The sequence below is a fragment of the Bactrocera neohumeralis genome, chromosome 5 (genome assembly GCF_024586455.1).
Source record: "Bactrocera neohumeralis isolate Rockhampton chromosome 5, APGP_CSIRO_Bneo_wtdbg2-racon-allhic-juicebox.fasta_v2, whole genome shotgun sequence".
Taxonomy (NCBI): Eukaryota; Metazoa; Arthropoda; class Insecta; order Diptera; family Tephritidae; genus Bactrocera; species Bactrocera neohumeralis.
Genome location: NC_065922.1, coordinates 13,314,666 through 13,333,744, shown reverse-complemented (window position 1 = coordinate 13,333,744; position 19,079 = coordinate 13,314,666). Strand labels below are relative to the sequence as shown.

At 39.5% G+C, this 19,079-nt stretch overlaps 1 protein-coding gene across 2 annotated transcripts in view; it reads left to right on the top strand.

The window, feature by feature from the left end:
• LOC126758282 (runt-related transcription factor 3) overlaps positions 1 to 19,079 on the top strand; it is a 99,608-nt gene that overhangs the window by 64,500 nt on the left and 16,029 nt on the right. The window contains exons 3-4 of one of the 2 annotated variants that reach the window (XM_050472497.1): positions 11,478 to 11,591; positions 15,482 to 15,583. In XM_050472497.1, coding sequence (XP_050328454.1) covers positions 11,478 to 11,591; positions 15,482 to 15,583 — 216 coding nt within the window. Of the gene's footprint in view, positions 1 to 11,477; positions 11,592 to 15,466; positions 15,584 to 19,079 lie in introns of both variants that reach the window. The other variant, XM_050472496.1, reaches the window with a different exon arrangement.

Here is a 19,079-nt window from a genome sequence, read left to right as displayed (position 1 = left end):
TAGCTGTTTATTTGTGTTCGGCGCTTTTATTTGTGCCAATGGTCATTGGTATATTTTTGGTATTGCATACTTTTCGGCGTGGAGGCTTTATTTTAGCAATGTGCAACATCAGCGGCACACACACTCAAGCTTTTTATGTGAGCGCGCGTCCGAATTCAATGCGCGATTTTCGCGAGTGCAAATGCGAAAGTCCAACAATTATCAAAGTCGCACCACAGAAAAATTCTTCCACACCATGCCACACCAAACCAGCGCATCGTATCGGTGTTCGTTATGCCGCGCGCAGGCCGTTGGATGGTTGTGTAGTGGCGGCAGTGTGCAACATGCAGTGGCGCGTCAGCTGCTATTTGCCACAATCACAAAGCCAACAGCGCGCACACTTGCGCGCTCACTCTCGGCGCCTTATTGTATGCAAGGCTTTTTCAATTCACTATTGACTATTCACTGTTAGACCGTTATTTGTACGCTGCGCGCAACTTCGTTTCGCTGGAATGCCGCCGCATTGCAAATTCAGCTATCCTCCAACAAGCATTTGTTGTTTTTCGTGGCATTTTTTGTTTTGGCAAATTTTGTTTGTTGGATTTCGTCGAGCTGCTAGAATTTCTACATCGCTCAAACAAACTGAATTCGACGAATTTTGTGGGCGCACCGGCATGACTGGGCAGCAGTGGCTCCCGTTGCACAAAACTGAGAATTTTTGAGTGACCGTTCGCTGGCTGATTTTGTAGGCATTCCGCGTACTTTGTTTTGTGTTAATTGAAAACTTTGTTGGCTTACGTGTTGCATGAAGTTGCTTAGCGCTTATGGTATTTCGAGATAATTTCTCTAGAACTTAAGCAATTTTTGCTTGCATTCAAATTGAGTTATACAACTCCATGATTTTGAAATTGCGGGAAATTGGAAATCCTCATAGAACCTTGTATATTATGCTTGGTTACAACTGATATGTATTCTAAATCATTTATGTTGCTTCTAGTTCAACTAAAAAGTAGGGTGTTTGGTAAGTATGGTAGGCTAATGAGCCACGCATAGACAAGTTTTGGTCTTTTGGGATACCAATTGTAGTGCCGTTGCGTAGTTCGTGAGAATTATTCATCTTTCAGGATGCCAGCGCTGGTGTTTCATACCCTGGAGCCTCCACTGATTAATGCGTTGCTTTGCCAATACGGGATAATATAGATGTATTATTAGATGATGTATAATTTCCCTGATACCTCGACATTTGCAACAATCTTCTCGATCTGTCAGCCCCGTTCTGCAAGTGCATAGGGGATTGAAACTTCTATTTAGTTTAGCCAATATCTGCTAAAAGGTTTTAAAGTCTTATCTTTGAATTTCCCGATCTTCTGGTTGACAGTTTGCAACTTGAGGTGAAGAGAATAAAATGTTTGGTTATACCCGATCATTACCTTTCCTTACTTGTTTCTCTGCAATTTTCTTTATACTATATTTCAGTTCGATAATTTTTACGTGTTTGGATATCATTTTGAATAAGTTTTTTGTTAGAAAAATTCAGGAAAGCAGAGATCAACGAAAAAAGGTTATACATAGTAAAGATATGTATTGGATCTATAACTATATTTGGGCAGTTGTTTTTCAAAATTTTTATTTAAGAAACATATATACAGTTGTATTATTCAAAGTGTTGGCTTTCTGAAACTATATCATTATCAAATCTTTCTGATAATTTGTGGGTTTCATCTCAACAAAACTGCTGAGGTAAGATTTCACACCCGCTGTTTTTCAAATAGCTTTTAACCGGTCTCTAAACATGAGGTCGGGCACTGTTATGATGGAAATAATATCGTGTCTAAACGCGAATTTCGCGCGATTGATGAATAATTGCTAGTAGCGTTCCCTCTTAATGGCTCCACATGGTTATAGAAGCTCATAATACGGCACGACCTGCAAATCCTACCAAATGCAGAGCTTTTAATCGGCTTTGTCGCTGATTTGGCTGGTTGGTCAGGTCATAGGTGAATGACTTTTTGCATTAAGGCTGGTATGAGATTCAAGATTAAACTGAGAGAAGCATGTCAACACCACGACTGCGAAAGCCAGCAATGCGTTGATGGTGTGTAAAGACCCAATTGGTAGCACATGAGCCTTCAAACCAGCCATACTACGTTGGATGTACACCTTAATAGTCACACCATTGCTCACATGGGGAGCGACATTATGAGGAGCAATAGTCTTACTTGAAAGTGCATGCATCTCTGAAACCATAATCACGAGTCCTATAGCTGGACTAGCGGCTGCTTTGGACTTCACTCCGCACCACATCTTTGTGGAAATTACAGCAAAAGACGCTATCTCAGCCTTGTTGTTATCAGAACTTTATAAGAACTCTTTCTCAGAACCGCCATTACCGAGAGCATGTACTGTGAAAAAAGGTTAAAAGTTTCACTGGATGGCAAAAATGAATTGGAGGACTCCATCCTCGAAGAGTGACATTGGAGGAGCAGAAATACAGAAGACTCGAAAACAGCAGATGAAATTGAGGCTGACATAGTTAGGCAGCGAATTGTCAATGTCCATTTGCAGATTTCCAAAACATTTTTCAAGCTGAAATCGACGGCTAAAATTAGCTTAGAGATTATTTTATAGAAAAACTTTCACGGGAAATGATTTTTCATTATTAGTAATAGTCAAGCCGCACTTTAGGCAGTCTCGTCTGTTAAAATGAAATCAAGAATGGTACGGAAATGGATAAAAATGCTTAACAGGAAAAATATGATTTCTTAGAGGCATCAAAAGAGCTTGCCGAACTTCTCGCAAAAAAAGCTGCGACAATGCAGCTAACAGGATCTTTACTGGAGTTCACACACTGACAACAAACGCTGCGGATTCGTCGGACCAAGCTGTTTGTGGGAGAGTTCGATAAAAATGGTTTCAAAAAACGTTGTCCTCAGAACCAAATTAAGGCAGCTTGTGCGTTTTTATACAGATCAGTTTAAGCTAATCATCTCAATCATCTAATTGCTCAACTGCGCGGATTGTTTGTCTGTTCCAAGGATTTCTCTCGTTTATGTGAACAAAAGGCGGAGGCAACGCAGCACGGAGCATATACTTCTTAACGGACCTGAAAGCGTTAGAAGTTGGAGTCAGGTTATCAGGCAAATGAATCTGATGAGAGAACACATGAGCTTTACTAAGCCACTTTAATTCAACAGTGTTAAATGAAGTGTTGTGATGTTGAAGAGAGCAAAATAAAACACAGGTCGCAGTGCATTCCTAAACGTTCATTCAACTATATACATATTTACAACTCGAAAAATAATACAAATATGGAATTTTTCTTTTTTCTCTCATAACTAGTAACTCATCCCACTAATGTTGCGTGCTTAGTGGCCACAACAAATAGCTTATTTTTATTATATTTCCAACTTGTTTTTGTAAATGAGTTCTAACCATGCCTAACACATAATAATCACGTGACAATGGCGCGTTCACACAACATAAAATTAACTAAAACAAGCCATGAAGTTATTTTTTTGGAAAAAACAAGTAAAAACACAAAACAACAATGAAGAATACAACAACAATAAAGAATACAACAACGCTCGAAATAAAAAACAACAAGAAGACAGTACAAATGGCACCGTAAATAGCACACAATAACGGTAAACACATAATTTTTTACGATAACTGACAAAAGTCACAAAAACCGTAAAGCACAAAGCAAATACGGAAAAAATAATATTTATTGGAGAGCGAGCCCAAATATTTACGGCCGATTTGCTGTAAGACAAATGTCACGTGCTAAAGCACAATTTGTAATATTAATTGTCAATATGTTGAGGCAGTTATTGTTAACACAATTTCTTTTCGTAAGCCAGTTTTTTATTTGCTTTTTGAGGCAAGTGTTGTTTAAGTGACAAATTTGTGCGTGTGTAGGTGTGTCACATGGTGTGTGTGAGTTACAAATTTATTGGTAAACATAAATGCCACAAACTTGTGAAGGGAAACTTGCACGGCTGACGGCATTTGTCCTCACACATATATACGTAGTACATATAGAAATACATATCGTCATCTAAAATGCAAAATAACGTAACACCACTTTCCATAAGCTTACAGGTGAAGGTAAAGGGATATAAAGAAACCACTCATACTGGAACAAAATTTGAGTTTTGGTTAGAAAATGGTTATACTAACTGGTTATATTTTGGTTATATATGATATAAAATGGTTATGCTATGGTTATATTTAGATTATATATGATATGAAATGGTTATGCTAACTGGTTATATATTGGTTATATATGGTATGAAATGGTTATGCTAACTGGTTATATATTGGTTATATCTGTCAGCGGAAACTTAAAATTTGAAGCAAACATACATATATGTTGAAGTAATGAATTATAAGCAATAAAAAACTCAATTTCGATTTTTTTGATGTTACGTTGTTTTACATTTTAGGTGACGATATACATGTATACATATTATACATGTGTGTATGTTTCCTGTAAGCCCACACGCATTGAAATCAAAGCCTGCGTCATATTTACCTAAACCATCCACATCTATCAGCAGCTTTACAGCACTGCGTTGGCCTTACAGTTCAATTTAACCACCGCCTGCCATGGCGTATGAGTAACCTGCCGTATAAGTAACAGCCTTGTGGCCTTGTAGCGGCTGTCATTGTAGCTGGCATTTGATTTATTTGTATTGATTGTTTGAAATCATGACATTTATGCCACACACACCCCCTCACATAACCCTCACTGCTGCCACGTGCCCCTCGCCTCCTTCCACCAGCTCCCACAGTCTCCCCTTGCGGCGTGCATAAATTGCTTATAATCCATAGCTTGGCAAACACCTTTCGTCACCGCCACCAACATCCATCACTGACAGTCAGCCATTTGACTTCCTCGTCTGACTCTGTGTGGGATTTCGCAACAAATTTGCCAAAAGATTTGCACACTTCTTCGGTTAAATCGAATCTAATGCTTTGACAAATATTTAACTGTTGTCATATTTTTCACTCAAATAATAATTTCGATAGCTTTAAGTGCCGTTAGTACGATTGCTGTTTATTTGCACTTGCTTTGTTGCTTTTGTTGGTTTAATTGGGATGTTTTTGTTGTAGTTGTTTGCGCAAAGCCTTTTAAGTTGCCGCTCAAGTGCTTGCCTATTATTGTATATGCACGCTGGTTGTTGTTGTTGTTGTAATACACTACTATTGTTGTTGTTGTAGTATAGTATTGTTGTTGTAGTATAGTATTGTTATTGTTGTTGTTGCTGTAGTGGCAAAATGCCATAGCAATTATTATTAATATTTACTTTGTGTGGACATTTATTTGCTTTGTTTGGTGTTTTTGTGTGTTGCCAATAAATTGTCATCGGCTCTGCCACAAAGTGAATACTGTTTGAGGTTAATTTGATGGCCAAGTACTTATGTATGCACTTCTTTGCATACTTAAGTAAACATAACATATACATAGATACATATATATATTTGTATATATGTACAAGTAGTGTAGATGCTTATTACACCTTCGCTAATATGTAGTAGCCTTGCAACCTCCTACAAATACAGTTGATAACGGTGAAATATAACATAAATCTTCAATTTGTTAATCGGTAGTTTTCTCTCTTATTTAGTAAGTTACGAGGTCCAAAGCGCACTCCAAAGCGAGATCATTAAAAATTTGCCTTCTCTTGCAAGATTTGGTATGAAATCCTGCTCTCTTTAAGGAAATAATTCTAAGTAACCCCAATACAACAGTGGTAACCAGAAAAATAACTCAAAAAAGCATTAACGTTAGACGCACTGAGGTTATAATAACCTTCAAGCGTATAAAATATTATTATTATACAGAGAAGGCATCAGATGATGAGCGTTATATTGAAGAAGGCGTGGTCCGATTTCACCCATATTTTGTACATGTCATCAGGGTGTTTGTATGGCCTGGATGCAACTTTTTTCTGCCATTTCTTCCGTAAAATTTAGTGTTTCTGACGTTTTTGTTAGTCGGTTGACGCACTTTTAGTGATTTTCAACATAACCTATGTATGGGAGGTGGGCGTGGTTATTATGCGATTTCTTCCATTTTTGAACTGTATATGGAAATGCCTGAAGGAAACAACTTTATAGAGTTTGATTGACATAGCTATAGTAGTTTCCGAGATATGTACAAAAAACTTAGTAAGGGGCGGGGCCACGCCCACTCAAAAGAATTACGTCCAGACATCCTTAATGCGATCCTTTGTGCCAAATTTCACTTTAATATCTTTATTTATGGCTTAGTTATGACACTTTATAGGTTTTCGGTTTCCGCTTTTGTGGGCGTGGCAGTGGGCCGATTTTGCCCATCTTCGAACTTAACCTTTTATGGAGGCAAGAAATAAGTGTACCAAGTTTCATCATGATATCTCAATTTTTACTCAAGTTACAGCTTGCACGGACGGACGGACGGACAGACGGACGGACGGACAGACAGACATCCGGATTTCAACTTAGTCGTCAACCTGATCACTTTGGTATATATAACCCTATATCTGACTCTTTTAGTTTTAGGACTTACAAACAACCGTTATGTGAACAAAACTATAATACTCTCTTTGGCAACTTTGTTGCGAGAGTATAACAATGAGCATTAACGTTAGACGCACTGAGGTTATAATAACCTTCAAGCGTATAAAAGATTTTTATCTTGATGATTGATTGATCTGTTTGTATGGCAACTCCGTGCTATAGTGATCCGATCTGAATAATTTCTTTGCATATTTCGTTATTACCTCAAAAAATAATTCATACCAAATTTCTTTGAGATATCTCCTCAAATGATAAAGCTTTCCTTTCAGTTTATATGGCAGTGATATGCTATTGTGAACCGGTATCGGCGATTCCGACAAAAAAGCAGCATCTAGCGATTTTAAGCGCATAGAAAGCCAAGACCTCCATTCGAGCTCCCTTTGCTCTTGTATTACCTGTTCGTACCCCTCACAATATTTCTCAATATATTTCAGCTATAGCGCCAAAATTCGGAAATCAAATGGAATACCTTTTTATGCAAATACTGTATCTCCGTTGAATTTCAAGCTCTACGTTCGTGTTTTATCAATCGTAGAACTTCGATTAATTTCGACAAGATGGAAAGTAAGGCTTGATATGTGACACTTTTTTTTTATTACATACTAAATGGTCCTTCTAAGATGAGGGCCTGGTTTGACTTCGGAACTTTTTCTTCGCGATCACGTCGAAAAACTCACTTGACGATGTATATTCCGGTCCGCAAGCTTATTAATATTAACTATTATTCGTTCTCACGTTCTTCAAATTCTTTTGCATCAATGACCTCGTCTTAAATTCGATATCTTCGTCAGCTGAAATAATTTTATTAAGTGATCCATCTGTATCATTCTTCAGCTGTAATATTTTTATTAAATGATCCAATTGTGGAGTTTAGAGAATTCCAACAATTTACTAATTTTTTTGAAAATATGCACTAAAATTGTTTCCCGTTAGTTTTAATGGAATAGCAACAGTGATTCCAACTGTTTGATGTCAAGCTAACTTTATGTTCCTGTGCTCAAGTTCTATGGACCCGAACTACAAGTATACGATCTATTTTGCGCAACAATACTCTTGAGATTTTGATTGATGTTTCTTTAGTTCAAAACTAGTTGGCACGGACCGCGAGTGCTTATATTTAGACACGCGTGGTAAGAGTTCTGCGCAAGCCTTTCATTCAATCATCTTTCAAATTATTATTCTTATATCGTCAATTTTACAATGTCTTTGAAATCAATAATAAAAACGCTTCCTCAAGATTATTTTAAAACCATTTTAATTGAAAATTCCTTCGAATCTAAAAATAAACTTAAATACGCCAAGACTAGAGCAAATTAATTCAAACAAAGAAATCACGTATGGAGACCACGGCTTACAAGCGCTACATATGAACTTAAATTCGCTTGAGAAGCGCACAGGTATGTTGTCCTTGTGTTTTTTGGCCTCTTAACCCTTTACCTGCGAACATTTCAAGCAGATAATTAATCACAGGAGACGTTGGAGCGCGTGGGTTGCTAATGGCAATTCATGCCACATAATCGTTTTCATTATTTCTGAGACATATGCAAACAAATCAAATTGTAGAAAATAGAAAAAATATCCACCAAAAAGTAACGTGTTGATATATGAAGCCAAGGACTTACGAAATGTAAGCATAGCGACAGCAGCGATGTGTGCCGAAAGGACACGCAACTCAACGGCGCTCGTGTGCGCTTAAAATGAAGACACTCGTAGACACGTGTGTTGTTGTTGTCACCGCTTTAGCAACAAAAGAATAATTGTGTTTGCACATATGTTTTTTAAGCGAGCTGAAGCATACAAGCGGGCGCTTTGTTTGCCGAGTTAAAAGCTTTTTCACTTCTTCACACCTTTCGCGTTGCCAACAACACTTGATGTTGACAAAAGAATCTGTGGCGCGCATGAAGAAATGCGAAAACAAAACTGTGTTGCATGAGTTAATTAAATTTCAAAGCCAAAGAATGTTGTTGCAACAACTTAAGCTGACGCGCCTAAAACTATACCCCAGCAAATGTAAAGGTTCGCTGCTCAAGAGCGCAGCTAATAATGAGCTCAACCAATAATAAGAACAAAAACAAATATGAACAAGCAAAAAGTAAGCGACGAAGAAAGTGCAAACGAGGCAAGTGGTGTGGCGCCGCCGCAGCAAATCACAAAGCCGACAAGTCGAAATCCTCATAAATCTTCTTGTTTTACTTTGGCACTTTGCGCCCGCCTCTACTCCTCAGCGATTTTTTGTGTTAATGCGAACAAATACTTTTACTTGTAATGCCAATGCCAACAAATAACGGCACAACAGGCGGCAAGTAAAAAATCATGAACTCGAAAAAAGCGCACAACAACAACAGCAAGGTGTCGGCGCGAAAAAACGGAAGCCCATAATCGGGCATGACATGACATTTGGGAATTCCTGTTGCACGCCTGCGGACCGGCACCCAAACTTTTGTGTTTGCTGCTTTCTTTCCTGCTTTCTTACACTCGCCGTCTCCCCCACCAACGTCTTCGTCTTTACTAAACTAAGTACCTTTCCCGTCTTACACGAGTAAGTTGTAATGGAGCTGATTATGATATGCTTGTCGGCCTCTGCTGTGCTCCCCGAAATTTACGCCGCCCGCACAGCTTCGTGTCAATACTACGCCGCAAGCCCACCGTTGCGCAATTTCATGCCCCGCTCGTTTTTTATGCGTGTTCTTTGCTTCTTTTTCTTTATTTACTCTGTGGGGTTGCTTCGAGGTCCTTTTTATTTCAAGAAATCTACACAGTCACCTTTTTTTCTTTGTTTATTTGTTTGTTTGTGCATTATTTTGTGGGGTTTGTTGTTGTTCTCGGCTAAAAGGCTAACTTTTCTTGCCACTTTGTGTTTTCTTGGTTTGCCACTTAAGCCCCAAATAAAGGGTCTTTAAAGGAGCTCATCATTTGATGAGTTAATTGAGTCGCCATTTATTTAAGAGAGGGCTACTACTGTGGGCAAAAAATAGTAAGACTTTTTTATTTGAATTTCATGCAAAGTTGATGTCAGTGACATCTGTACCAAATGTCACACCATAATAATCACTAGTGTTTCGCTTACTTTTGCTCGTCACCAAACTACCTAATAAAGCTCAATTTGTGGCATAATAAGCTGCTGTTTTCTTGAAACTAACTAAAGAGAGGTTATGTTGAAAGAGTTCGGGTGAAGTACATCCAAGACCAGCACGCATATACGAAAGGCAGATCAGTAGATGTTTAGAACGCACTCCATACAATGGTATTTAATACATAAAGGGCTCTTGAACTTAAGGAATACACTCTTGTAGCGTCTTGGGTATCTACGGAATCTATTCTGAATAGCATCCACATCAAGAAATATCAAGAAGACTGAAGATGTTGCCATACAACGATGGACTTTTACAAGGATAAGAGCAAAACGGCACGACGCTAGAATGACTGAAGAAGTATGTACAGGTACTTCGCAAGTTGAAATGCTATCTCCACTTCTATGGACATTAGTGATGAATAAACTGCTAAGGAACTTAGACGGCAAATCTTCTACGATAGTACAAGTAGAGTATGCGACGACCTGGCCATCTTAATAACGAGTAGGTGTCTACAGACCATTAGCATCACTGTCAATACAGTTCAGAATTGGACATCGCAAGACGGTTTGGGGTTGAACTCACAGAAAACGGATATGCTTGCGTTCGCTAAAAAGCAAAAAATTCCTTCATGGAGTTTTCCTTCTATAAATAGGACATAATTCTCTCTCAAGGGCCGCACCAAGTACCTTGGTGTAGTCTTGGACAGCGAACTTCAGGGGAACCACAATGTGGAAGAAAGAGTGAGAAAGGTTAACAATGCTTTATATGCATGTAGGCAGATGCTCAGCACAACCGGCTGCAATAGAATTTACATATTCGATTATTACTTCGGCATAGTTCGGTGCTTAATGGCAGTTCCGCAAACATCGACTACATGATCCCACTTTTCAACTAATAAAGAAGGTTCAAAGTAAACGTAGAAAAATATGGTTGGCTTAGAGATATGTTAACTGCGCGCAACACTCTAAACATCTACACAGATGGCTCGAAAATGGACGATGGAGTTAGGAATAAGACAACCTTTTAAGTAGCCGAACCACTGCAGTATATTTCAAGCTGAGGTCTTTACAACTGCGAAGCCGCAAAATCTACGTAGACAAGCATGCAGTAATCAAGGCAGTAACCTCATATCGCATATCGGCCGGAAGTGTCTTGGGAAACAGAGGAAAATGTTGCCAGAAGTAAGCACCTTCACTCCTACTGGGTGCCAGGTCACAAAAGTATCGAGGGCAATGGAATAGTGAACGAAATTGCCAAGAATGGAGCTGCCTGGGTGCAAAAACTGCAAAAGTCATGTGCAAAACGGTAGATAAGAAGTACTCACACAAAATTCCTATTGGTACTGAATAGAAGAGACTATAGAAACATGATGGAAATACTAACTGGTCACTGTCTAATGGCACGCAGGATGGGGCTGAAAGATCTAGAAGACTGCAGGAAATGTCTAGAGCGGGCACCAGAGAAACAATGGAACATCTCTTGTGCACTTGTACCGCATTGTCAAGACTACACTGTAAGCATAGATAGTGAGGCCACAGTCTGTTGAAATTCTCCTCAAGCACGGACACGGCTAAAGTATCACTACTCCTCTTGGATCTAGCAACTGAAATCCATCTGGTATCACAAAAGACCAAAATTGGTCTATGTGTGGCTTATTAGCCTACCATATTAACCTAACCTAACCTATGAACTCAGTTCCTTTGGGTTAGAAGAGATTACAGAAATCTCAAGAATGCAAATGTTGTTTGCCTACGGTGTTCTATTTTCTCAATAACTGTTTCCGTTTTCAGAATTCAAATTTGTTAAATATATTCATCAAGCTAAAACACTAACAATAATTTTATTTTTTTTAATTTTCAGGGAAAAGTTTCACACTCACAATAACGGTATCCACGAATCCGCCACACATTGCCACCTACAACAAAGCGATCAAAGTGACAGTGGATGGACCGCGTGAACCGCGCTCAAAGACCAGTAAGTATGCAACAACAAAACAACACACACACACACTCAAACAAAACACAGACACAAGCACATATTAACACACATACACGCAAAGAAACTTGTAATGTGGGAGTACTCATGCATACTAAGCGCAGAAAACAAAGCTTAGAGGGAGTTACTGTCCCCCAACCCACTCCCCGCTCGCCGACAAAGTATTTAATTTAGATGCCCGAACTAAAATATGCGACTGCAACAAAGCAACTACAATGACAGCAACAATTTATTAGTTGCAAGATAGTGAAATGTTTGCAACTTATTTACCGCTACACGCCTTGTGCTGCTCTACGCTCTACGCCAGTGTGGCCATACAAATTTACAGCATTGGCTTTGCTGCTGTTGTCCTGCTTGCTCGCACAGGAGTCCCTTTTTGTACGTGCAACAACCAACTCAGCCTGTGCATGTGTTGCGCCCATCTAATGAAACAATTCATCTTTAAGAATATTCATTAGCAAATCCCAGCAAACATATGCAAACACACACACACACACATGTACACAGAAGAAGCCTATAAACTACAGCAAATGAATTCATGCAGCGTCTGCGTAGTTAGTGGTAGAGAGCGGGGCCGAGGGGTGTCCGGGTGGTGTTCGGGAGCGGAAGCACACCATTTTGGCGAATGAAATATGCCTTTGTTGGACTAAATACGTCTGCCGTTTGCCGGCGTTGCCACCATTTTGCCGCCCGACTAGTTTAGCTGCCTTTTCATCCTTTCGTGCATTGAAAAGTCCTGCCATTCATTGCCGTGTCCATTTACTAAATATTTATAAGCATGCAAATATTTTACTTTGCATATGTTAAATGCAGACAGTTCGAGACAGATGAGCTCTTACAGCGGCACATTTGCCAGCAGATTCATTTGCCTCTCCAACGAACATACACACATACACTCAGGCACATGAAATATGTATGTATATATATGTGTGTGTGTGTGTGAAAGGCTTACAGTTAGTTTGCACTAACTTACTAACTCACTGGCTGCAACCCTCTCACCCCTCATCCACCGCACCGTCCAACGCCGGCAGTCAAGGACAAAAGGATTTGGCCGTCCGTCTCTGCGCCGCATGCAAAATGAAATAGTTGCAACAATTGAATCCGCAAATGATTTATCTTTCGCCACCAACTGCAGCAGCACAGCCAAAGACAGTCGCTTTTGCCATTGTACGGCACAGCCACACATACATATATACACAGTATATAATATATATATATATAGTATAAGTACACATATGAAGTTTATAGCATGTTTTAGTTGTTGCTGTTGTTGTTAGTTGTATGTTCGCTTTGCCAAGCTTGGGGTGCAGCAGTTAAAACAATGGCTTGTCCCTTTTGACCAGACGAAAGGTTATAATTTTATAATGAAGTTGGCCGGGGCATGGGCGCTACAGCTGCCAGCTAATGGGTTAAGTACTTAAATTAAGTAGGAATTTAGTGCGAGCTTACATTTTTCATACCTAAAATTTTCATGAGTGCCACATTTAAAGACTTTGTTGTTTTTATGAAGGCATAAAATGTCTCTAAAATAGTTTCGGGTATCTTCACCGAGGACATACTGTTCAATCGGTTATAAAAATTGGTATATTGCTTAATGTAAGGAATCGTGGTTCACTGTTTTAGCATAGCCTATGATTAACGGTTATATTAATTCCCAAAACAGCCGGTTCTACGTTACCAGAATTGACCCAGATTTATCCGGCCAGAGACTGTACTTTCAGCTCCATCATAAAATATAAACTCTACTTCAGTTAGGTGTAATACATGTAATAGATGGAGGCATCTTAAGTCCCGCTCAGTCCTTGATGCACACTGGAAGTGTACCAGGAGTTACTTGGCCCCATACTGCTAACTCATTACTGCGACTTTATCCTCGGCTATGCAATTTGCACCAAGTTCACGCACTGCGCCACCACTGCACCCAAGTGGGCAACAGCAGGACTCTACGGTCCGTAGAAGCTCAAACAGGTCTCTTATTCTGGGAAACCCGCCAACAAGGGCATCTTATCGTCCAATAACTCTCATCTGGCCAGTAAAACATTTGAGGTCTTGTTACTCTCGACTTTCAAGCACCACCTGAGTCTAGCAAACCACCAGCATGGCTTCCGAAAAGTGTACAACACCACCACAGCACTTTTCGCCATAAATTAGATAGTTCATGGCTTCAACCAAAGTCGATCCTCATAGGTGGGTCATAATCAACATAACCCTACTTGGGGATTTCGACTTCGGAAATCTACGCTCCCGCCAGGACCACCTGAGCAATCGACAATAAAACTCAAAATTTAGAAGAATTATACAGGAGGTTGCGCAAAGTGGTGTCCCCTCCCCGTTACTGTTTAACTTCTACATCTCGAAACTCAAACACCAGATGACACTAACCTTTTCTTTGCATGCCCTGCTAACACTGCACATCTGACACCTTTCTCCGTATGGTCCGACCCCGTTTCCTGGACCTACCGTTGTATGACCTCGATGATGACTTATCTAATACTAATGGGGATTAGATAACCGTTACAACAACAACAAAATTATGTACAGCATTCTAGGGAAATAAAAAACTTATTAACAAATTCAGACTAACACTTCAATTCTAATGGAACTGAAGAAAAAAACTAGAAATTTGTTTCGAAAGCCCATACTAGATTACCTTCATTTGAAATCACTTGATCATCTTATCGGAGAGTAGATGGGAATGCAGTACTAGACATGAATCTAGTTGAGTCAACGACCTTAGTAAATTTCCGAACCCGTTACTTCCGAAATTCCTAATAATGAGTTCTTTAGAAGCACCTCGAAAGGTTTTTTCAACGATATTTCCTTGACTTAAGATTAACAATATCCAGATTTATGAAGAATACATATCTAAGAGCATTAGAATACTAAAAATACTTTGACAGCAAAACCTCTTTCAAGGAACATTTGCAGTTCTACTATAAATTTTCTTTGCTCAGTCTGTCAGTATCATTATTTTCAAAAGTTTTCAAAAGGGTTCCAACGCTTTTTGATACCTGACATAAGCCTTTATATTCTTTTGAAGAAGAACTTCGATATCTTAAAGACATACTAGGACTTTAAGCTTAATAACTAGTTTTAGACGGCATCCATTTACGTTTTCATCGGTATCATCAGGTGGCTGTATACCATGTTCAGAAGGCCTAATGTTACTTATGGAGCGGCTACTTATGCATCGAAGTTAACGCAGTCTTCAGTAGGTCTTCAACTATCGAAGCTGCCGTGTGAACTTAATTTCGCCAATTGAAGGCTTTGGGAAAGACACACCACTGACAATTTTATGGCGCCATAACTATGCATAGCGGAGGGGTCCATCACTATAAAGGAGTTGCTCCGCACGGAGGAGAGAATGGGGACAGAACGCCACTGGCAGCAATCAAAAGGAATATCCCACATCAAATTGCCTTTGGAAGGTTACAACATAGCAAGATTTAGAGATATGGAGATTGACTCCACTGAGACTAATTCCGTCTCCTTGTCGCGCTCTATACTGAACACTGCAGGCTCAAGACACATGGACATAGTCTCTTGTCAGAACTGGAACGGTAAACTACAGAACACCTGTATCTAGACTGTCCAGCAATTTGTGGAAGCAGATCCTTTCAGGTTAATCATAACGAATGAAACATGTCACACATTCAATAAGTAAACAAAAACATTGAAAAATAATGTAAAATAATTAAATTTGCATTAACGCATCAAAAAACTGTGAAACATTACCTCACTCCACCCATCACAAAACATTTGACACCAACACATAACCAATAACTTATAACATTGCTATTTCGACAAATCAACTTAAGATAAGAACAGTTATTTTAAAACTTACAACAATTCAGTGTTGTCGCTTTTAGGACAACAACAACAGTTCCATTTCGCATTCGGACAGCGACCGTTCCATTTCTCAGCCGATCCTTTGTCAGGCTTTCGCATGCCGCCAATCGGAAATTGTCAAAGTAAGTATAAATCTTGTGTTGTAATATTATTGAATTGGAAAATATTTTAATATATAACAGTTAGAAACTCACATATTATATAGAGCTGATTAACTATATGAAAAAGTGTGTAGGGAGAATTGTGAAAGCAAGATCCATTTAAGAAATAATTGTGTGAAAGCGATCTAGAATGAAACTTCGTGAAAATTTGTATTGTGTTGTAACACTAAAGACCACATAGCTAATTACATTAATCGGTATATCTGTATATCCAAAAAGCTCTCATTAACTACATCCATCTAAACTCTCGAATTGGTAAATCGAACAGGTAAATCGCATTTTTTTTCTTCATTGGTTTAGACACGGCTTACGCAGGTATAGACGCGTTCAAGCGCGCCAGTTGTTCTTCCTTTTCGCTACGTGGCGCCAATTGGAGATTCCAAGTGTAGCCAGGTTCTTCTGCAACTCGTCTTTCCAAAGGAGTGGAGGTCTTCCTCTTCCTCTGCTTCCACGGGCGTGTACTGCGTCGAATACTCACAGAGCTGGAGCTTTTTCGTCCATATGTACGACATGACCTACCCAGCGCAGCCGCTGTGTTTTAATTCGCTGAACTATGTCAATGTCGTCGTATATCTCGTACATCTCATCGTTCCATCGCATGCGATATTCGCCGTTGCCAATGCGCAAACGATCATGAACAACATGTAACGCTGACTCGTCAGCTGATAGACGAAACTATCTACGAATTCATCAGTTATGACTGTTCAACATGCGACGTGAGAGCCAAGTCGCGAGTGCGACGACTGTTTGTTTGATGACAGGAGATATTTCGTCTTGCCCTCGTTCACTGCCAGACCCATTTGCTGTGCTTCCTTGTCCAGTCTGGAGAAAGCAAAACTAACGGCGCGGATATTGAGGCCGATGATATCAATATCATTTATTTTCTCCAGCAGCAGATTGAAGAAGTTGCACGATAGGGAGTCGCCTTGTCTGAAACTTCCCTTGGTATTGAACGACTCGGAGAGGTCCTTCCCGATCGTGATGGAGCTTTTGGTGCTGCTCAACGTCAGTTTACACAGCCGTATTAGTTTTGCGGGGATACCAAACTCAGACATCGCGGCATAAAGAATATCTGGTCGTAGTTGTCGATTTTCCAGGTCTAAAGCCACACTGATAAGGTCCAATCAGTTTGTTGACGCTGGGCTTTAATCTTTCACACAATACGTTCGATAGAACCTTATACGCGATGTTGAGGAGGCTTATTCCACGGCAGTTGGCGAAAATTGTGGGGTCTCTCTTTTTGTGGGTTGGGCAGATCACACTCAAATTCCAATCGTTGGGCATGCTTTCGTCCGACCATATTCTAACGGGTGGGCCAGATAAAATTTTAAATTTAAAAAGTCAATAAAGAAAAAACGGCTTCATATTTTTCAAAGGCCTAACATTTATTTAAAAGGCGGTTTTATGAAATTTATTTGTGGAAAACAATTTCGGACAAATGACTACCACGGCTGAGTTTACAGTAGCTTATCCGATCCACCCAATTTTGTAGTACTTTCTCTTTGGTTTCAGGCCTTATGGCAGCTACAGCAGCTTGAATCTCGTACTTTAGATCTAAAAAATTGTTTCTGGATGGTTGGCGTAACATTTATCTTTAACAGCTCCTCACAGAAAATAGTCCAACGGAGTTAACTCGCAGCTTCTGGGAGGCCAATTCACATCACCTCTTTTGCTGATTATGCGATTTTCAAAGATAGGGCGTAAAAGATTGAGTGTAGCGTTTGCTGTATGGCATGTGGCGCCCCAAATGTGACAATTCTGCTTTTTAACGTAACCATCGAGGTGGAAATGGGCCTCGTCCGAAAAGATGATTTTCGATAAAATTGACCATCCTCGGTCAAACTTTCTAAAATTTTCAATATTTCCCAGTTTTCTTCTAGTGAATAGCGACCCATTTCGTAAATTTTAGACTTTTTACTGAATATCTGTCACTTTCCGAATGGTATTTGACGTTTCCAATGTCGAAATATAGATAATTAAAATTTAAAATGTTAGATGGCCCACCCTGTACAAAAAAACTGATGCATGCTCCTTATCAGTTCTTAGCCGCCGTCTTTGAATAGCTCGGTCGACAATCCTTTGTTGTTCTTCAGACGAGTTATTCCTATGAAACGTCTGCTCAATCGTCATCGGTTGGGGAGTCGGGTTCACCATCTTCTGGTGTATTGCTTTTACTTCCATTTGTAAATTTCAGTATGCTCTGCCTCAGTCCATAAAACATCTGACACAAGAGTGTGCTTCAAGCAAAAAATCGAGAAATCGAATCCACCAAATTAAAATCAAAGTGGGGTTGTGTTGAGCTATGAAACTCACTTTGGGAAAAATATTGCTTGCTAAAAAGGTGCCAGCTTTTCAAATTGCTTATTCATTCATTAATTTTAATATAACCGTAATGAGTTGACATTAAAAAATATATATAAAAAATGCTCAAATATCGCTCTCTCTATGATGCTTTTTTATTGCTTTTAAGTGCTTTGACGACTTCCCGCGAAATCACAAATAAAGAAAAAAGTTCAACAAACGAAAAAACTGACTCAAATACAAACCGAAAAAAACAATCGAAAACCACATAAATTCACACAAAACGATTAGTTTCGGTTTTTAAAAATCCCGCTTTAAGTTTGACCAAAAACGGTTGCGGTTGCCACCGGACCACCGGGCCACCGAGCGCGACACACACACGACGCAACGACTAGCGGTTAAATACGCTTTTTTCTACACATAACGGTAATCCATCAACGCCGAAGTTTTGGGCAAGTGTGAGAGAGTTCACAGAAAAAAGTGCTCAATGGCGAGTGGTAAATTCGATTATGTTATTAAAGCTTTTTGCCGCAATGGACAAAACTGCGCCAACAACAACAACAACGAGCTGATTTTAGTTACCAACAATAATGGGCGAGTAAATAAAGCCTACTTAACTCGGATAGACGAGGCTTGTTTTTCTTTTTTTTTTGTTTAAGTTGTTATTGTTTTTTTATTTATGTTGTTGTTGTTTTTTTTATTTTTTGTTTTTGTTTTTGTTGTTTTTTTTTTGTTCGAATATTGAATAAATAATACCCGTGGTGCTGCGCAAATTTAATTAAATAGGCGGCGAGCGGCAACTCTCGGAGAGTAAAGTGCTCATTTGCTTAGTACCGTTAATCGACAGAGTCGCCTCTAGTAGTGTAGGCACAGTGTTGCATTTACCAATTACCGCAAATCCGCGCTGTGTAATGCCGCTGCGGACTGAAATGAGGAGTAAGATAGAGAGAGCGAGCGGGAGAGAGTGCGTGAGATTAACCGAAAAATAAATACTTAAAAAAAATGCTGCCAACCAATGCAATGTGGTAAATATTCTGGTTAATTTTATATGCGTGTGATAAAAATGTGCGTGTATGTGTGTGTTTGTGTATTGGTGAAAGCTGCACTTCGCCTCCTGCTACCCACCACACGCGCGTGGTGGCTTAGCGCACAGCTT